Below are 23,072 nucleotides of genomic sequence, written 5' to 3' on the forward strand. Positions count from 1 at the left end.
ATTTACTATAATTTCACTTCGATTCACTTGTGTATAAAACACGAGAGTTTTGGTTTTGGAAGCATTGAGCTGAAGTTGATTTGATGCCATCCATTTTGACACTGTCGATAGCTTAGTGTTAATGTTGTCAAATGCATCAGCTAAATTTTCACCGGGTATAACTCGACTGGTGTCATCAGCAAACAGCGTGATGTCATCGTCAAATAAATCGGCAATATCATTGATGTAAATTATGAACAGTAGGGGCCCGAGAACTGATCCCTGAGGTACACCAGTCTGAATGGGTAGTAATTGTGAGCACGTTGTTCCAATATGAACAAATTGCTTCCTATTATCTAGGTAAGATTCGAAATACATTTTTGCAAGTCCACTTATACCATATAATTCAAGTTTAGCAACTAGTTTGGAATGATTGACACAGTCGAATGCCTTTTTCAGATCCAAAAACACGCCAGTGACAACATCTTTGGAGTCAATGAGCTCATATATTCTTGAGGTAACCTGTAATATAGCTTGAGAGGTTGTGTGGTTATTTCTAAAACATATTGATTTGAGTTCAAGAGATTCATTTTATTCAGATAACTGGTAAGTCTCTCAAATAATATTTTCTCAAGCAGAGTGGCAAACGGTGACAATATCGAAATGGGTCTATAGTTGCTTGCGTTGGTTTTGTCCCCGCCTTTAAATACAGGTATCACACGTGCAATCTTCAAGTAATCAGGAAATATCCCTGAAGAAAATGAGAAATTGAATAATTTAGCAATGGTATCTGCCAGGTGTATTCCTACGTGTATGACAATAATGACAGGTAGTTGATCATGACCTTGAGCTTTATTGTTTTTCAGTGTAGATAGAACATTTATGATTTCATTTGGTGACGTTGGTTGAAGATAGAATGATGTACTGGGACGTTTTCCAAAAACATGATGGTGATCGACATCTTCATTCGAGCAGCACTCTGATAGTTTTGTGCCGATGGTAGAAAAGAAACTATTAAAGATCTCAGTCATCCGGGCCTGATCAGAGACCAGTTGATCAGAAACAAACTCTTATATTTTGTTACGTGCCTGAGAGTTGGATTTTATGTTGATAATACGATTTACGGATCTCCATGTTTCACGTGGAATATTTTGAGGTTTGGAAAAGTGTTTCTTGGAATATAGTTCCTTTGCTTTCGTTTTGATTTGAGAGAGTAAGTTGGCATATTTTTTGAATTGCAATTGTCTAGTTTCTGACCATTTATTTTTCAGTGATCTGTAGAGTCTGTTTCTGTGCTTAATCGATACCAGTATGCCAAGAGATAACCAAGGTTTATATGATAATCTTTGTTGACGCTTTGATAGAGTTTTCAAAGGTGCATGTTTGTTTACAATACAAGAGATTTCTTTCATGAAGAAATCAAATGTTTCATTAAAGTTATTATCATGGAGGATCACAGCATCGATTTTATCTGCCAGGCACTCAAAGTCATAGTAGAAAGATGTCTCAGGTCAATTTTGTGCAAATTTCTGCGCATGAACTTTGATCTCAAGCGTTTAAGACGAGATCCAAATTGACATAATATTGGATAATGATCACTCAAGTTACATTCCACAACAAAGGGGGATACTGATTGGTTATTCTCTGACTATGGATGATGAATCTAATAGGTTGATGTTGAAATCACCAGTGATAATGAATTTTTTATCTTTACTGTTCAATAACTCTAAGGTTGAGGAAAATTGTTCCATGAAATTGGACACATTATCCCTTGGGTGTCTATGGATTGATCCAACAATAATGGAGTCTGGGCCGGTTGGTATACCAGAAATTTCAATCCATAGCTGTTCACATTGACAGCCTTTTATTACAAATTCTTGATTCTCTTGGTAAGTTATGTCATCATGTATATACAAACCCACTCCACCAGCCTTGGATTTGGTTGGGCTATGAATAAAAGAATAGCCATCAATATTTATGTTACTAATCGGGTCACTCTGAAGTCTGGTCTCAGAGACTGCAAGTAATGTAACTGGGATGTCAAGTGAGCATAGAAATTCATGAAGGTTGTCGAAGTTTTTCTGCAAAGATACAATATTCACATGACCAATAGCAAAATGGGTGGTTTTGGGTATTTGAATAGAATCGGCTGTAAAATCAATATATTTACATATATTTAGGTTGTTAAGCTCTACTTGTTTAGTTAATAAATTGTTCCTATCAGAATGCATTCAAAACATTTAACAACCAGATGCAGACAGCAAGCCCCTCAGAAAATGCATCGATTACCCTATGGTGGGGCCAAGAGCAATGTTTAGTTGGGCGGAAGGGGCTGAAAATGTGGTTTTGGTGCTAGTTATAACTTACAACCGGGTCGTGACCACCTCTGGTCGATAGGCAAAGCTTTGCTATTGCGACGTCATGTTGATCGACTTTGTGGTCATATTTCATTTTGAAACCCACTAGTGGGCGCCCAAGGAGTGTCCGGAATTTGAGTCACAAAATATTATCACCCTATTGTACACAGTATTTAAGTACATATATACATAAAACAACTTATATATATTTTGCAGTTATCAATATTTGACTTACGTGACAAGATATTATCACCAGAAGAATACAATGATCTAGCAACCATGTTGCAGAAAACCGAATGTGGGTATTTGAGTATGCATGAATGCGATCTCACATCACAGAAATTATGTCGACTGGCTGAAAGCTGCTTGCACAGCGGCTTACAGGTGGGTATTTGAATGCATCGCTGTGATTGTATTCTACGAATGTTGACTATTCTGCGTGAGAAAAGACGCAGTCAAATTGCACACATATATGACTCCTTTTTATATGCCCTATTTCCAGGGTTGTAACCAAGTCACATTGTTCCGAGTCAAGAATCAATCTTACTTTTGTGGTTTTCAATTCATCACCAAGTCGAGTCCGAGTCCAAGTCACCGTTTAAAGGGTCAAGTCCGAGTCATAGTGTTATGACCCGAGTCCGAGTCCAAGTCACAGCATTGAAGTCATGTTAAACCCATGTTTTCAATCCTGCTTTGGTGATATCGATTATCGAATTCCTTGCTTGCCAAACATGCTTATTTTGTCCCTATCAGAGTTCTGGCACATGTTTATTTAGGCAGATAACAAACAGTTCCTGGCCTCATTTACCGATGCTACAAATAGACGAGACAGGGCTCCAATATGATAACTTTACTAATCTTAGAACTTAAAATCAAATATCTGTCTTGTCAGTCTGATACATCACAAATACAAGCTTTCAGTTTTTATTACGAGCACATCGACGACAGCTCACAAATAGCTTGTTGAGAACCAACGAATTCACGTCTACATATACTATCTGATAGAGAAGAAACGAATTCACGTCTAGATACCAGCTGATAGAGAATCAGCAGAAGCATGTTTATGTAGAGGTACAGTTTTTCTTTCACGTTATCAGGTGGTTGACTGAAAAAAAGGTTGACTAAAGAGAAGGTCAACTATCCTGCTCAGCTCCCGAAATAACCGCTTGAGGTTTACTTCAGTGCTGATTTACTGTATCTTTGTCGAATTTGCCCTACATTTACCAAAAATTCTCAAAAAGGGCAAAATCCTAAAAAGGAGGCTACTTGTTAAAATTGTTAGATTGTCTAAAAGTACTTAAATTTGGCTCAATTCCTACCTGTAGAAAGCAATGCTATGAGATAAAATTTTGAAATAATTACAAATTGAGACTTTCGAATTTTACCGGCTACCTCATGATATTGTTAGATTGCGTAAAAATATGGTTCATAGCAAATTTGGCTTAATTCCAACAAGAAGAAGCGAAGTTATTAGAGTGGAATATTTTGGATATGAAAAAATAGCCGACTTACTACTATAGTATGTAGTTACATGAAAGAATTTACCTCTAAAAATACTCCCATTTATTTCGCTTTGACACCATATGAAGGAGCGGCGCTCCGAAAGCTCGTGTAACTAATAAAGTTATATTCATTCGCATGTTGACGTTAAATAGAGTGTGAAAGCTACCAAGGTCTTACGTTTATATATCTCCTCAGTAGTATAATTATGGGGTGGTGAGAGGTAAATATAATAAATGAACAAAGAATTTGTAATTCGAAAATTTTAATAAACAATTAAACACTTCCGGAGTCGTAAATGTTGCATTTTGGAGTCACAAACACTGCATTTTGACACGCTAACAGCGCCCGATATCGTTTCGCAAAATATAAAAGATAAACAAAGATTTCGTGATTCGTAAAATATAATAAACAATTAAACACTTCCTGAATTGGAAATGCTGCATTTTGACCTGCGTGACACGCCGATATCGTTTCGTAAAATATAATAATTAAACAGAAACAGGAAATTCATTAAAGCGCAGTGCGCTGTGCGATTTTGAAAAAACAGATGTTGGCGGTTGCATTTTGACATGTGTGACACAATAAAATCGTTCGTTTCGCAAAACAGGAAATTCACTAAACCGCAGTTCATTGTGCGATTTTGAAAAAACAGAAGTTCGCAGCTGCGTTTTGACATGTGTGACCCACTAAATACACCCGTTTCGGAAACGCGGCCTGTTGTGCTAGAGGATTTCGATCGCGCGCGACCTATATTTCGAATGACCTGCGCGCTGAATTGTTTTCCGCGTGGCTGTTTTGTGCTACAGTATACTGAACTATCGTATCGATTATCACACTAGTCCAGTCAGTGCGAAATAGTTTGCTAAATCTAGGAATCAGTCGCATGGTGTTACTTTAGTAATTAGTTTACCACAGAGCCGGCGTAGATGGTGATTCGAAAACCAACAATAACCGCGCAGACGGAAACGCGGCCTGTTGTGCAAGAGGATTTGTTTTCGAGCGCGCGCGGCTTATATTTCGAATGACCTGCGCGCTGAATTGTTTCCCGTGAACCACCAGAAACAATCGCTCAGCACCAAACTGACTCTGTATAACAATATTACGCATGTGTTGTACTTCAGAATGGTGTAATGTCATTATCAGTAAATATTTCACAAACTTAATCGTTTACACGAATCAAAGCTAAAGTTGAAACAGCAATATCAAGGTTTGAAACCTTGCAACTCGATCAGTGATTTTTTTATTCAACTGTAAAATAAGTTTATATTCTGTAAGACACAGCAATTATTGCTCGCCCAATGTGACTTTGAGATTAACAAATTGTATATTGAGTATACGAGATTTGAATGTTTGACTAGAGATAGATTGAAAAAAATATCTCGCAAGAGAATCCATGTGTTATAATGCAGGATATCGTGATACAAGCAAATTCAATACGGAATACCTATTAACCAATTGGTCCGCAACCCGAGATTCGAGTGTTCGATCAGCGCTCGATTAATTTTCATGTATACCACCTCTTGCGTTGAGGTGAAGGGCGTTATGATATGTGAAAACTTTTAATATCAGCACCCCGATTGGAAAAAAACTTTATTTGTATGTATGAAAAGTGCATGATTGGGAATTTATCTATTTATCACAATCCCGCCACTGTTTTTGAGGGCTGGTATTATATGATTATTAAATAATATTTCACAAACTCAAGCCTAATCGTAAGACTTGAGAGAAATCACGTATTCGCTTGATGATAACACGCATGCGACAAAAAACATTACCGCGATTTTGTAAACTGATCATACTAATCAGTCGCTATAAGTTTTCACGCTTTCAGAATAGGATTGACTTTAGTTGCGTCATAAGAATCATGATGTTATTCAATCAATGTGTTAATTTACCAACTCGAAATCTCACTCGCGCTACAAGTGAAGCTGAATTGTATCCGAATATGTTAATTTATCGCCTTGACATCAGGATAATATTATTCAAAGTCTGTAAACATGGTAATGTCTTATATCAATATTATTAGGAATGTTGATGGTGTGTTTGTCGGATTATTCACACAATGATTTGAAACAGAACATTGAAACTTACAACTTTATCATTGGTCTATAATTATTTTTGTGGCAACTGTGTTTATGGAAATGAAAGCGCTAGTACATCCCGATGTTTCAATATCCGACCACACTCAAAGGACTTATTCACAAACAACATTCACAAGTCATAAATCCGATTTTGGCTTACTTGATTATATCATTACAACTTGCAAACTTGAATAATTCATCCTGACTGTACTCATATGACCGATCTTTTTATTCAGCTGTAAAGCTCGTTACTATTCTGTAAGACAAAGTACTTACTAATCGATGCATATACGACTTGACATAAACACATTATATTTTGAGTATACGAGATTTGAATACTCGTCCGATCAGAGACTGAGAATTAAATTACCACAAGTGAATCCGAATATTACACCGTAAAAAATATCTTGAATGTCAGCAACTCTTTACGACATAGTTATTACCACATTAACTAAATTATCAGCTACCCCGTCATGTTTATTTTCGAAATCAACGCAAACATGATCACTGACTTGAGTTAACCACAAAACAGCATCAATTTTTGAATTCTGCTTGTAGCTGTTGGATTATTCGCATTCGTCGAAAAAGAATATTATTGAACTCGTAAGTATGCTATTTCATGGAACTTTCGTTTTATCCCAACCGCGAAAAATAACGTCTAATCGTAAGACTTGAATCAAATCACACATTTATTTGATGATAACACACATACACCAAAACATTATCGTGATTTTGTAAACTGGCCATACTAATCAATGCATTTGTCAATATTAAAATACAAGTCGTCAGACCCATTTGTTTAAAGTATCATTTTTGTAAACTGGTTTTGCTAATCAATGCATTTGTCAATATTAAAATACATGTCGTCAGACCCATTTGTTTAAAGTATCATTTTTGTAAACTGGTCATGCTAATCAATGCATTTGTCAATATTAAAATACATGTCGTCAAAACCTTTTGTTTAAAGTATCATTTTTAAACTGATCATGCTAATCAACGCATTTGTAAATATTTTAAAAAAAAGATTTGTTGTTGTCTATGTCATTCATACAAAATTACACAATCATTACAACTGCAAACTATATTAATTAAGCTCGGCCGTATTCACATATCACAGTTCTGTGTTATTATTCCATCGGTACAATGCTCTCGTAATAATTTGATGATAACGCGCACACATACGAAACATTCCCGCGACTTTATAATTGATCACCCGACTTAAGGTATCAAAAAAGATTACCGGGATTTTTAAAAACTGAGTATATTACTCAACACGTCTATCAAGATCAGAACCCACGTCCAATACCAAAACAAAAGTACCGGTTCAATATTTTATTATTAGAGTGTGTGGCGAGAATTGAAACACTTATTCCCGGTTTCAAGATATCACACTATGTGAATTGACATACCGCTACTTGAATATTGCTTAATCCGTTCCCGCCATTTCACAAACACTTTGATCATCGCAAAAGCAATTTCGAAAATGCTTGTTACGGTTATCTTAGTTGAATAGACTTGAGTTATTTGTACAAAACGCACTATCAAAGAAATCAGAAACACAACCTACATGGAAATATGGTAAATGTGTTTTTTCAATAGTACTAATAATATAACTTTCTCTCTCCATTTCCATTCACTAAAGTAATTTTCACCACAAAACTTAATCATTAAAAGATCTTACTTCGATGTGGTTGAATTCTAGACAACATTAGTCCTGACTTAGCAATACAAGATACCGAGAGTATCACTGAGCTGTCAACATAGCGCACATATTTGAATATATCGCTTAGTCGATTGAAGCTAAAGCATCGACAGTAACAACCGAAGTGAATATTATTATTATTTATTTATTAGAATTTTTAAAAACTTATGTTTAGGTCGCTTGTGAGTGATCCTGTGTCACCTCTGGATCACTCAAACTATGGAGGGGGATGTGTAACCGTCTGACCTATGACCTCTGCGCGGCAAGACCACTCAGGCATGCAGCAAGGGGAAATAGGCCTTCTGAGTTGTGTTGTCGAGAGCGTGGCGCGTGCAGGGGCTTGTGCCCTGTGCGTTTTGGTGAATACATGATATATCCGCTCCAATCGGTGCAGTCTGTGTATCCAGGGAAGAACCTGAAAGGAATAGTCATCCTCTTCTGCTATAGTGTTAGATGAGCGATGGAACGGCTACATTATGTGTGAAGGTATATGCAGTGGTATTTTTCATGGAAGCAAACACAGGTTATGAATGATCATGTTTATTTTGAATATTGATCATTAGTTCTGGTTTACCGATCCAGAGTGAATATATTTACAAACTTCCTCATATTGGTTATCCGATTTTGAATGATATGCATTGAACAATAACGAATAACACATCATATCCGTGTACCTATCATCTGTATAGTGCTACCAAGAAAACCAACAAGCATACAACCCGAGTTACTAGCACGATGGTGAGCATGAATTCATTAATTTCCGAAGGTCGTTACCGTTACCCAAGTATCAGTCAGGTAACAAAATTGTTACTTCAGACATATTGATACTGGAAAATAAATTCAAAGCACGAACCCGAACAAGAACATAATCCACGTATCGAAACCTGTATTATTCACCACATTTTTAAAACATTCATGTCGGTGTACAACAGCACATTGTTATTGCATGCTGGTAACCGATAATTCTGATGCGATGCGACCGACGTGGGTATAATATGAAACCGGTTGTCGTGTATATTTTCGTCACTGTTCGTTGCAATCAATTTCAAACTGTCGCTAATGCAACAAATAACGAATTGATGGGTGTGTTTGTCATATTTCAAAACGAAAATGGTATTTTTACTCAGGTAACGGTGGACCTCCAAGGGAAAATAGTAATTTTACGCAGGTAATTGACAGTTTTCCAAACGAAAATGAGATTTTTACTTGGGTGGGTATCGAGTGTTTAACGTTGCTAGTGTGATTGGTCTTGTTAAACGTAGTTGTCGAGTTGTACAATATGTCGCGAGTATACAGTTACAAAGGGGAGGAAAATGAAAATGTTATTATCACTGTAAGAACGTTGTTGTATGTTCATTTGTCGGGTCAGTAACCCTATCATTCGCATATGACAAACAAAATCATTACCGTGAATACATGTAACTGGCTCGCTCGGTGTCGACCAATGCAAAATAGATGGTTCGTTTTAAAACCGATACCGCGTGTTAGTCGATGCGATTTCTACCTCCGCGCATTCAGTCATGTTGAGTCCATTTTAATACGGGTCCACAGGAACGAAACACACACTAACACCGTAAACAGAAGACGATGATTTTGATACGCATAAACAGATTTTCTCAACTACATGTTCAACTAAATCACGATGTTGTAGAAAGTAAATAATTTTATTGAGCTGTGTGTTTGATGAAGGTGATTGGTTACAAGTAGTACAAGTGTGTTGGGGAAATCAAATTTATTTTTTCTTTGTGTGACAGTTTGGGGTAAAATGAAAAATAGATTCGTGGTTTTAATTGAATTTCTCTGTTTTAATGTACGCTTCGACATGGAGACTTGACGCTGAACAACAATTCGATTCACAAAACATACCCATTGAAAGATTTGCCACTGGTGTACAAAGAGTTAGGAACATTTTTTTAATACAGCTCCATGTACTGGGTGTTTTGTTGTGAGGTCAATCATGTGATGACTCGGTACTTTTCGTTAGCAAAGTAGATTGATTTGGGTGGAAGATGTAAGGCCCGTGACTACAAAACATATGTACTCCGTGGTTGGAGTAGCTGATTTATTGCTATGACATTGACGGAACCCTAGGGAAGTGACTATGCTTTTCTTTCATGGACGTTTACGTGGCTCCGTTGTAATAAATTTGTATTAACTAAACCCGGATGGATACCGCGATTGTACAGGACTTACACATGGTGTTCACATACTGTACACCAGTGGTTCCCAACCTGTGGTACGCGTACCACTAGTGGTACGCGAAGGTCTTCCAGGTGGTACGCGAGTAAATTCTGTTTTTTTCGATCGAAGGGAGTTATTAGTTCAAGTGAGGTTGATTTTGAGTTTTTTGAAGCCATCTTCTCACGCTATTCCCCAGATGCTAATTTTCCCTTATACGTGACTTTCGAAGCGCTGTGAGCAAACGTATGCCACGCATCGACAAGCTAGTGGAAAATAAACATATGCAGCCATTTCATTAAATAAATTGACGTTTGTTGTGTGTTGTTATTTCATTACGCTGTTCTTCTTGTGACTGGACAATTCCATACATCCCATCAACCCTGGCTGATAATGCCTGGTTCAGGGGTGTCAAACTCAAATTGCATCGCGGGCCGGATCGAAGTCATGAAATCGCTCGCGGGCCAGACCAGTCATCAGAATCCAAAATGTTGCCTCGTGCCATTGCTTCTCGTCGGAATACTTTATTATCAAGCATATATAGAAAATACACGGATCGTAGGGGATTCATTGTAGCGAGTCACTTCACTATTATTTGCGAGCAATGCGAAAATACGATGTTTGTCCGGTTGAATACAGTTAAGAACCGCTAAAACAATGGCATTACCGGCGATACAAGTAGACATATTTAGGTGTTCCCTTTGCTTCAGTCCAGGGGTGGCCAACCTGCGGCCCAAGAGGGAATTTGTGTGGCCGTCGATATGCAATTCGAATTTACGAATTGACTCCCGATTTATTCTTGAAAGATTTTAATTAATCTTTAAATTTTCTTCGCGCTGCGCGCAATTCAATGCGAATACATTTTTCTATTTTAATATAGTAGCACCCTTTGCAATCAGAGCCCCACAATAAAGATGCGAACATTAGTGGAAAATGATGCGCCTCACATGGAAATATCAGCTCGGAATCGTGTGCTCCTCACTATACTAACAATCCTGATGGAAGGTCAAGAAATAACAGCATGCTACAGAGTGACTAATACCAATTGGCCCACCCGATGATGCATCATAATTTATAACTTGTTTAAATTTTCGAAAACACCCCTACATCAACTCTATACCAGTGAATCTGATCACACGGGATGAGAAAGGATAAATGTTTGAGGGTAATATGTAAAACTACTAATGTTAATGACGAAATTAATTGGTGAACCTGAATTTTTTTCGCGCTTCGCGCGACTATGAGAACTTCCTTCCTTAGCATTACCAGTGACCACTCGCGATTTGGGTGCGCTAATAAGCATAGTAAGTAGATTAGTCCTGAGTTCACCAGAAATGGACATATACATTTTAACCTTGCTATTTGGCGTCCATCAGCAGCTCGTTCATTACGACTAGCCCCGGAATGCGGCCGTAGGCTACACGAAATGCGGCCGTGAATGGCAAAAAGGTTGGCCGCCCCTGCTTTAGTCATAATCTGGCGTTAGCCCTGCGTATGCGTTGCGATGAATACAAGATATTTAACTGTCAACCCGGACGTTTTAATTTGGTTTATTACTGTGGATGTGATGGATAATATAATCTTTTTTCAATGTACTCAGAATTGCTACGCGGGCCGGATAAAATCGTCTGGCGGGCTGGATCCGGCCCACGGGCCATATATTTGACATCCCGGACCTAGTTCAATATAATTTGTTAATACACCTCGCATAAGTCAAATACGTGAGTATGACGTCATAAATGGTGGACACGCGCGTAACTTATACAGGTGGTACGCGAGCACTGCATAAAACCTCAAATGGTACGTGGGTGGAAAAAGGTTGGGAACCACTGCTGTACACATACAGACTTTTGTGTAAACAAATCTGATGTTTCTGTAAGTACTAGTTCTGTGTTGAACTATTTGATTATTAAGATACATGAACATCCATTCAGACATTAAAGTTCTTGCGGTATCGAAACAGTTTGAGCGTCACCAATCATTGCGCATGTTCGTAGCATGAGCGAATATTTTAGTGTGTCATGAATATCTTTCATATACATTTAGTGTGGAATGAGTTGCGTGTCATGTTTGATTGTATACTTTTTATCATTGTTCGTGGCGGTTTAGAAAGACGAGTGAGTTTACATCTAAATGTAGTAAGCCTAGTAGCGCAAGTAATAAATTTTCCACGTTTGAAAATCGAGACGGACAACAAAATACTAATCGGTGGAGTAGCAGTAGCGATATTGGTGGTATGTAATTTTTCGTGATATGCAACTATTGTTCTAAACATAAGTTTTTAAAAATTCTAATAAATAAATAATAATAATAATCACTTCGGTTGTTACTGTCGATGCTTTAGCTTCAATCGACTAAGCGATATATTCAAATATGTGCGCTATGTTGACAGCTCAGTGATACTCTCGGTATCTTGTATTGCTAAGTCAGGACTAATGTTGTCTAGAATTCAACCACATCGAAGTAAGATCTTTTAATGATTAAGTTTTGTGGTGAAAATTACTTTAGTGAATGGAAATGGAGAGAGAAAGTTATATTATTAGTACTATTGAAAAAACACATTTACCATATTTCCATGTAGGTTGTGTTTCTGATTTCTTTGATAGTGCGTTTTGTACAAATAACTCAAGTCTATTCAACTAAGATAACCGTAACAAGCATTTTCGAAATTGATTTTGCGATGATCAAAGTGTTTGTGAAATGGCGGGAACGGATTAAGCAATATTCAAGTAGCGGTATGTCAATTCACATAGTGTGATATCTTGAAACCGGGAATAAGTGTTTCAATTCTCGCCACACACTCTAATAATAAAATATTGAACCGGTACTTTTGTTTTGGTATTGGACGTGGGTTCTGATCTTGATAGACGTGTTGAGTAATATACTCAGTTTTTAACACTAGAACGATCAAGTGGCTTTTTTGACGCATTTTTATTTTTGAAGAGCTGGCATTCAGTCAAATCTTACGCTGTTCGGCTGAAACTTCTTGACTTTTATTTATTTCATGTAGGCCACCTTACCTATGATTTTCATCCCTCATCTAGTACAAATAAAAAAGTTATACACAGAACTACCTAGAACTACCGAGTGGCTTTTTTGACGCATTACAGTTTTTCTACCTTCAGGCATCGCAGTTTCATATTCTTGACGTGGTTATATATCTGATAAACGCAGAAAAGCCGTTTGTAACAACAGAACTTTGTTAATATCTACTTGGTCTAACTGTGTCAGCAACAACATCCCTTGTAACAGAAGGCCCTGGATCTTCCTCGTTCCGAGTCACCAAAGCTCTGTAATGTTATCTTTCTGAAGCTCAGCGTGTTACAGGACATCACATTTGAAATGTACCATTAGACCAAGCCTAGATCTGTATTGTCCATACTTATATACTAGGGTTGTACAAGGGAAAAGGGCCTTTGCTCCGGTCTACGAGATGGATCTTCGGTGGGGAGATAGAGCTGAATCTAGTAAATTGAACGCATATGAGGACTGAGGACATGGTGCATTATGTTTAGTCCGGCCCTCTCGAGGAACAGGTTTATGGAAGTCATGAGCTTTCTATTGACATAAGGAGTACAAGAAGGTGCGGAGTCGATAAAGATAATATTGTTTTCGTTCATTACATGGTAGAAATGCCAGCAAATAATTGGGGTAAAATGTCAGATGGTGTACACTACTGCTACCAAGTATCTGTACACGGGCGTCTCATATTTAGGTAAGGATAGGACAGGACACCTCTTCCATAATCCATAGATTTGCCAAGCATAGTAATGTGAAGAGTCTGATGTAATCCATCTTGAAATAATGTTACGTGAATGTGGCTGTATACGCTTGGAGAAGCAAACAAAGTCCCAGTTGACACTATTGTCAAAAGTTGCTTGAAGCTACCCAGGATCAGAAGGAACACAGGCAGCTTCATGTAGCCACACTTTTCAAAGCTATCATCTTGTTGATAAGCGTAACGGCGAGATACCAGTGTAGAGATCAAAGTTGTACACATATTGAGTTCACTCCAACCGGAGGTAACTGTTTCCTTCAGAAACAACACAAACAAGAGACCAGTGACGGTTAAATGTTATAACGAAACAAAATCAGGGGGATATTATTGACCAGGTTGCAAGGCAGTGTTCCATGAGGGTACCAACAAGTCGACGATGGTCCGTACATGTTTTCTTAGAATGCGAATGATCTTCTACTTGCCAAAATGCCGATGCTATAAAAATATGCAAATCGAGGATTAGTTGCGAGATTGCATTATGCAAATCTTATCTGATAAGCTTTATGATGTGCCAGCAATAACCAAGAATGATGATGTGGCTAAAGCGGATTTGGAACCTACTTCAAATTTTTAAAGAACGTGCTCAAATATCAAATGCGCACCAGAACAACACTTATGTGTCACACCCAAAAACGGCGATTTGTTATATAAGTCTTGCACTAAGGTGTATGTAAAATATTGCAAGTAGCTGTGAGCGCAATAAACAATGGTGTCTGATGCCGTTTATTGAGATTTGTGCTGATTTTTAGCACCGGTGAATGCATCTTATCGAAGAAAATTCAACATGCGTCAAAAAAGCCACAAGGTAGTTCTAGGTAGTTCGAAGTTCCGGTAGTTCTAGTGTTAAAAATCCCGGTAATGTTTTTTGGTACCTTAAGTCGGGTGATCAATTATAAACTCGCGGGAATGTTTCGTATGTGTGCGCGTTATCATCAAATTATTACGAGCGTATTGTACCGATGGAATAATAACACAGATCTGTGATATGTGAATACGGCCGAGCTTAATTAATATAGTTTGCAGTTGTAATGATTGTGTAATTTTGTATGAATGACATAGACAACAACAAATCTTCTTTTTTTTAAATATTGACAAATGCGTTGATTAGCATGATCAGTTTACAAATGATACTTTAAACAAAAGGTTTTGACGACATGTATTTTAATATTGACAAATGCATTGATTAGCACGACCAGTTTATAAAAATGATACTTTAAACAAATGGGTCTGACGACATGTATTTTAATATTGACAAATGCATTGATTAGCAAAACCAGTTTACAAAAATGATACTTTAAACAAATGGGTCTGACGACTTGTATTTTAATATTGACAAATGCATTGATTAGTATGGCCAGTTTACAAAATCACGATAATGTTTTGGTGTATGTGTGTTATCATCAAATAAATGTGTGATTTGATTCAAGTCTTACGATTAGACGGTATTTTTCGCGGTTGGAATAAAACGAAAGTTCCTTGAAATAGCATACTTACGAGTTCAATAATATTCTCTTTCGACGAATGCGAATAATCCAACAGCTACAAGCAGAATTCAAAAATTGATGCTGCTTTGTGGTTAACTCAAGTCAGTGATCATGTTTGCGTTGATTTCGAGAATAAACATGACGGGGTAGCTGATAATTTAGTTAATGTGGTAATAACTATGTCGTAAAGAGTTGCTAACATTCAAGATATTTTTACGGTGTAATATTCGGATTCACTTGTGGTAATTTAATTCTCAGTCTCTGATCGGACGAGTATTCAAATCTCGTATACTCAAAATATAATATGTTTATGCCAAGTCGTATATGCATCGATTAGTAAGTACTTTGTCTTACAGAATAGTAACGAGCTTTACAGCTGTATAAAAAGATCGGTCATATGAGTACAGTCAGGATGAATTATTCAAGTTTGCAAGTTGTAATGATATAATCAAGTAAGCCAAAATCGGATTTATGACTTTTGAATGTTGTTTGTGAATAAGTCCTTTGAGTGTGGTCGGATATTGAAACGTCGGGATGTACTAGCGCTTTCATTTCCATAAACACAGTTGCCACAAAAATAATTATAGACCAGTGATTCCCAACCGCGGCCCTGAGGGCCGCATGCGGCCCCCGGCTAGCCTTTTTGCGGCCCCCACAAAAATATTGAGAAATCAATTTATGAAAAAAAAATATATTTATAAAATACTCTCGCTTGGCTTGGAGTCTGGAGTTTTCCATTAGGATTGAAGGAAAGTTGTGAGTAGACTGCTAAGACTACGTCACTGCTGTTTCAATGCAATGTGCCCTAACTTTCCAGTTGAACGGGCAGTACCTATAGATATAGGTATAGATATGGGTATTGACAGGACCGTAACTGCTGCACCCCAAGCCCCCCAATTGGGGGGAGCGATCTCGAAGGGGCCCCAAAATTATTTCGTGAATTAGGATAAATTATAGAGTATTTTATGCAACTTTTTCAAAGATTTTTCGCGCTGCGCGCGATTTCAAGTTTCCAAGTACCTTAATTATTGGGTAGGCCTACTCATCGACCAAGATAAAATACGCAAGATTTATAGAAGTGGGCATATCAGCGTTGGCCATTACCGCGCCACGACGTGCGAAGACGTATAAAGTTTTAGGCCGTGCAGCATGCGACTTCAAGAAGTGTGCCAGAACGATCGGCAGCGAGAAAACCTTGGCCGAAAAGGACTGCTCTTACGCTGACCGAAAACTTCGTTATGTAAATTCAAAATATATATAGGTATAATTGACCATAGGCGCTTAAATGACTGGCGCCGAATGTTCCTGTCTTGGCAATCTGAACGTCACGAGACAAATGTACTACCATCCCGAAGGGAAGAATTATGTGCCAGTGAAGTACTACCAATTTGAAATCGTGTGCATCTTTTAGTTTAGTATGTTTGGGCGATTCTATATTTCTTGATATAGCAGACTAAAGGTCACGAAATAACAAATAACATCATGTAACGAAGTCGTACCAACGGGTCCACCCGTCCGAATATGCTTAATTATTATTTACGGCCCCTACAGTTTCCAAGGCACCTCCCTCAGCTCTACTGGTAAATCTGATTACGTGAGCAGAGAGGACAAGTAATTGATAGCAATATAATGCAATTCCCAATCTTATTGGCCTGTTTTATTTTGAATTATCGAAAATTTTCGCGCTCCACGCTGGCTCACTAAATGGGGATCGTGATTTCGTGGCAGAAGCGAACAACGGCACGGGGGGTCGTTTTATCACCCTATGGGAGCTCAAGACCTAAGTGTTTTGGGGGGCCTGACGAAGTGCTGTTTCGTTCCTGCCAACTGGTATGCGCCCGAAGATGTTTAATTATTATTGAGTGAGCCTACCGCATCAAACACAACTCACTCGACTCAACCGGTCAATCTGATTACGTGAGTAGAGACAGGATAAAAATTGATACCAATATATATGCAATTTCCGATTATATTGACCGATTCAATCATGAGTTATATAAATTTTTCGCGCTTCGCGCGATTAGTCGTGAGTAGCTGCCTGAAACGGACACCAAATTTAGATGATAAATAGCGGTAAACAGCCATCTAGCTTGAGGGGGTCTGGGGGCTTCGAAGTTCTGTTTATTACCCTATGGGGGGCAAGAAAAACGATTTTTTTGGGGGGGCTGACGAAGTGCTGTTACGGCCCTGGGTGTTGATAACGAATTTACGGATAGATGTGCAACAAGTGACTCACGATTGAATACGCCGAGATGCGTACTGCTTAGCCGGCAAAAAGCAGCATAATTGGAAGTCCTATAGCTCGCGACCCAAGCGTCCGAATAATTTGATATGTCGGTGTTCATCGAAAGCAAGTGTCGCACTGATTCCAAAAATACGAATCGGAAATAAAACTACTCCGAAATAGCCAGCAAAGGTTGATTGTTCTGAACAACGGGAGCACGGCAACACAATGGCCAATGGCGTCAAGCGAATGATTGGAACAATGCCAATTTTCATATTTTGGTGACTATTTTGGGTTCCTTACATTGCCTTGGTATTCGTGCGGCCCCGGCCGTACTCTGAAATTCTAAATTTGGCCCTGCCACCGAAAAAGGTTGGGAACCACTGTTATAGACCAATGATAAAGTTGTAAGTTTCAATGTTCTGTTTCAAATCATTGTGTGAATAATCCGACAAACACACCATAAACATTCCTAATAATATTGATATAAGACATTACCATGTTTACAGACTTTGAATAATATTATCCTGATGTCAAGGCGATACAATTCAGCTTCACTTGTAGCGCGAGTGAGATTTCGAGTTGGTAAATTAACACATTGATTGAATAACATCATGATTCTTATGACGCAACTAAAGTCAATCCTATTCTGAAAGCGTGAAAACTTATAGCGACTGATTAGTATGATCAGTTTACAAAATCGCGGTAATGTTTTTTGTCGCATGCGTGTTATCATCAAGCGAATACGTCTTACGATTAGGCTTGAGTTTGTGAAATATTATTTAATAATCATATAATACCAGTCCTCAAAAACAGTGGCGGGATTGTGATAAATAGATAAATTCCCAATCATGCACTTTTCATACATACAAATCAAGTTTTTTCCAATCGGGGTGCTGATATTAAAAGTTTTCTCATATCATAACGCCCTTCACCTCAACGCAAGAGGTGGTATACATGAAAATTAATCGAGCGCTGATCGAACACTCGAATCTCGGGTTGCGGACCAATTGGTTAATAGGTATTCCGTATTGAATTTGCTTGTATCACGATATCCTGCATTATAACACATGGATTCTCTTGCGAGATATTTTTTTCAATCTATCTCTAGTCAAACATTCAAATCTCGAATACTCAATATACAATTTGTTAATCTCAAATTCACATTGGGCGAGCAATAATTGCTGTGTCTTACAGAATATAAACTTATTTTACAGTTGAATAAAAAAATCACTGATCGAGTTGCAAGGTTTCAAACCTTGATATTGCTGTTACAACTTTAGCTTTGATTCGTGTAAACGATTAAGTTTGTGAAATATTTACTGATAATGACATTACACCATTCTGAAATACAACACATGCGTAATATTGTTATACGGAGTCAGTTTGGTGCTGAGCGAATCACAAATTCTTTGTTTATTTATTATATTTACCTCTCACCACCCCATAATTATACTACTCTCGTCTGCTATCGGCGCAACAAAGTATACATTTATTTTGAAATCCCAAATTTTCTCCTCTCATATCATTGATTCTTCTTTTCAAAATTAAGCCAGATTTGGTGTTATTTTTATGCAACATAACAATTTTATCAAGTAGCTACCTAGTAGGATAAAAAAGATGTTATTTTTGAACAGCCCTATTGTACAAACATTTAAACTTCATTCAGCATTCAAACTTCAAAAATACTAAAGTGGAAAGGAGATCCTCAGATCTGTTAAAGCGTCATGGCCTTAGAATAAATCCACATCTACTGAATACACGTTCCACTGGCGCACTAGATGCAGGAATTGACAAGCATCTTTGAACCACACTGAAGAGCATTGGATACTCATTCTTTCCAGTGCTCAAAAATGCAAAGAATCACCACCTTCAAATCTACACATGAGCTTACAGTCTCTTCCAAGTATTTGACCATCTGAGTCATTTCATTGGCTCTAATTGAACTTTGCTTCGACTGTTTGCTTGTATAATTGAAAAGTCTTGAGTACCTAAATTGTGCATCATCTATTACCTCTCACTGGATGATTTTGTACAAGGCAATATGCATTGCTACTATGTAGGGTACCATTGTCTTTTTTTTACGGTGGCATATCTGATATCAGACGAGTGCAACAAAAGCAGTGGTGATAAATAGCTATGTCGGCAGAATTCGTCAGATGCATTGATCTAACCATTAAGATTCGCAAATTTCTTCATCTTCAAGTCATATAAAATAAGCCGAGTCAATGACATGGGTCGAGTCAATCCAAATATTGTCTCGAGTCGACTCGATTCATTTTCCCATTTCAAGAAAATGACTCGAGTCAAGTCTAGTCACAAAAAATCGTGACTCGAGTCTGACTCGAGTCGAGTCATTACTCGAGTCATTACAACCCTGCCTATTTCATAATAGTTGCTTAACACCGAATTCTTCTATAACAGATTTGGTCAGGTGCTCAATTGCAAGGATTATAATAGTAATCATTAGGAAAAATCTCTGAACTTTCTGGAAGACACGTTAAATTGCATTAGTCAACTAAAGATAGAAGAAGCTTAAACTTGCACCAAACTAACATTACAAAGAATGTTGGAACTTTGATGCCATAGAGAAAAAAAAGATATATCAAACACTGGCAGTTTGAGAGAGCAATTATTTAGCACATTAGAGACACCAATATCATTTTCCCGTTGTTTTACAATACCCACTGCGTTCTACAACGGTGCTTCCCAAGCGGAGTCGACTAAATCAACACTGAAGAGAAATGTATTTGTATCAATAGCAGTACTTCAGTTGGTCTGCTGTTAATCATGCGTCTACCACCCTATTGTTTTTCCGTTGTCGTCCCTCCACTACTGACATCAAACAGTTGAAAAACTTTTCCGTATCGACCGCAGCAAGTGCATCACGTGGTAGCTAGGCTTCTATCTAATATTATAAAGGGATAGCATGTTTCGAGAAAATTCATTTGCATATCGCACTTTCATATAATAATAGTTTGACTGATTACCAGTAAACCCAGCCCTCGGTAAACCCAGCCTTACAAACCCAGCCCTTGGTAAACCCAGCCCTCGGTAAACCCAGCCCTCGGTGAGCCCGGCCCTCGGTGAACTCGGCCCTCGGGAAATTTGGTATTCACCAGCATCCCTAATATCCCAGCATCCCGGCAACCCTAATATCCCACCTCCGGCAACCCTAACCCCCAACCCTAATATCCCACCTCCGGCAACCCTAATATCCCCCCTCCCAAAACCCTAATATCCCACCCCCGGCAACCCTAACCCTAACCTCCCCCAACCCTAATATCCCACCTCCACCAACCCTAATATCCCCCCTCCCCCAACCCTAATATCCCACCTCCCCCAACCCTAATATCCCCCCTCCCACAACCCTAATATTCCACCAACCCTAACATCCCCCCTCCCCCAACCCTAACACCCCCCCTCACCCAACCCTAATATCCCACCTCCACCAACCCTAATATCCCACCTCCGTCAACCCTAATATCCCAGCTCCCAGCTTTAATTCAAAATTGTTCGGGGGCGGAATTCACCGAGGTCCATAATATTCGAGAAACACCATGAATACCACAAAACAAACAAGTAGAGTATGTGAGCGTCGCGTTATCTCCCCCGCTTACTCAATCCGTGAATACAAAATTTCCCGAGGGCCGAGTTCACCGAGGGCTGGGTTTACCGAGGGCTGGGTTTGTAAGGCTGGGTTTACCGAGGGCTGGGTTCACCGGCAACCGTTTGACTCCAGTAGGATAGACGTCCAATGTATGACATAAAGACCAGAATCACGGACTTTGTTATTGTTCGATAAGTGAAGATCCCTATAAGATTGTTTCAAGGTAAAAGAAATAGGTAGCATTATGACAGTGATTCCCAAATTATGGTCTGCGACACTAGTTCAGTTGATACGAGAGCAACTTCGGGATACCAATAAGTTTGTGTGATTCGTAGGTCAGTGTTGGGATGACTCGAGTCACCTTTTTCGTATGACTTGACTTGACTCGATTCACTTTGCTAAATTGACGTGACTTGACTCGGCGTATCAAAAATGTGGATTGACTCGTGACTCGGAGCAAAATTCACGAGTCAATTTCGAGTCATCAAGCAATCGATGTCGATAAAAATCATTGTATCTTGCATATGTTCGGATTGTACGCGAAACGCTGGTGTTACCCATGAGAGCGACCTATTATTCAATGATCTTACGTTTTACTGAGCCTCCATCGTTCTCTCACAAATAAATTGATCGCAAACGAAGTGATCGAAGCTTACAGCTTACGTTGTCGTAAACTAGTATGGTAAAGTAATTTAATAGCAAAATGTCTATTCTGTTCTCTGTTCTTAACTATATATATCTTTCACATAGTTTACTACGCTACAATGAGATTTTCTCAAACCACCAGGTCGTTCAGACTTCTTTCTCTGTGTTGCAAAAAATCGCCGACCATTTTAACAGTCGCAATTGCTCACATGTAGGCCTACTTCGCAGGCTTCACGTTTTTCCGCTCCCATATCAAGCCATAAATCCATAAGTAGCTCGTGTCATCTGTTCAAAACACTGCGCGTTAACTCGACTCTTTCGACTAAGTGGTATAGAATGCTCATGTGCCCCATATACGATAAGGAATCTAATTCTGATTATAAACCGTATGAACGGCGCTTCGACATTGGCCGTTCTATTTTCCATGATTTTGAATCAAGTTGCCCCATGCGGTAACCTAGGTCTAACCTAAGCTTAGAACATCCTAAGTTCGACTATAGTAGGGTTACCATATTTTGGCGAAACAAATTCCGGACACTCTTTAGCGCCCACTAGTGGATTTTAAAATGAGGTATAACAAATTGTCTGTCAATGTGACGTCACACTAGCAAAGCTTCGCCTATCGACCAGAGGTGGGCACGATCCGCATGAGGGGGCTGTGGAGTCGGAGTCGGAGTCGGTGGAGTCGGAGTCGGAGTCGGGGTAATTTTCGCTTGATGGAGTCGGAGTCGGAGTCGGAGTCGTAAAAACTATAATAGCTGGAGTCGGAGTCGGAGTCGGAGTCGGTGGGAAAATACTGACTGGAGTCGGAGTCGGAGTTTGTGAGAATGACTATGATTTCGACTCCGACTCCGACTCCAACTTCTCTATCATGAAAACATTTGCTTTCAAAGAATTTTCAATATAATTTTTATGTACCACCAATCACTGTTATTATTAACCATACATATCAGGTGCGGCCAGCCCATGGCACGCAGGCCAAATTTGGCAGACGAGAAGGTTAGGTGTGGCCTGCGAGGTAATTCTCGAAATTATTTATGACACCAGGTACAATTGCAAGGCCAACCAAAATTTGGTTAGCATGATCGCGAAATTTGATGATGACTAAAACAACAGTTCTGAGGCATTGACGTATCCAGCGGTCAGCCACATTTATCCCAGATCTTCGTATATGACCATGAAGTAGAATATTTCATAGCAGATTTATTTGACTTGACATTTTTCTCGGTACTTCGCATGATTCATTGTCACTAGATTTCTTGCATTCAGTATTTTAGCCCCCTTTTGAAAATTATAAATACATATTCTTCACAGAATTGAGTCTAACTATATTCGCAATTAGAAGATACGGCTTCGCTTTTGCACTCGCAGGGAGATCGTCGATAAAACATTTGCACAAAATGATAGAGGCATGTTCACTGATACCGTCGATTTTGCTATGTCTTAACGTCGAATAATCCTGTCCTTGCAAAATGAGCCCAGTGGTATACAGATGCGACCCCCAATGTATGTTAGCGACATATTTATTGAT

General features: G+C 38.7%; 2 protein-coding genes across 1 annotated transcript in view; one reads left to right on the plus strand and one right to left on the minus strand.

The window, feature by feature from the left end:
• LOC145456243 (uncharacterized) overlaps nucleotides 1-23,072 on the minus strand; it is a 223,473-nt gene that overhangs the window by 157,709 nt on the left and 42,692 nt on the right.
• The window catches only part of LOC145456242 (uncharacterized), a 49,287-nt gene that overhangs the window by 20,662 nt on the left and 5,553 nt on the right, over nucleotides 1-23,072 (plus strand). Inside the window, exon 4 of the mRNA XM_080334319.1 lies at nucleotides 2,553-2,720. Coding sequence (XP_080190445.1) covers nucleotides 2,553-2,720 — 168 coding nt within the window. The remainder of the gene's footprint in view (nucleotides 1-2,552; nucleotides 2,721-23,072) is intronic.

The sequence above is a fragment of the Botryllus schlosseri genome, chromosome 14 (genome assembly GCF_051294905.1).
Source record: "Botryllus schlosseri isolate E-star chromosome 14, Bs_hap1, whole genome shotgun sequence".
Taxonomy (NCBI): Eukaryota; Metazoa; Chordata; class Ascidiacea; order Stolidobranchia; family Styelidae; genus Botryllus; species Botryllus schlosseri.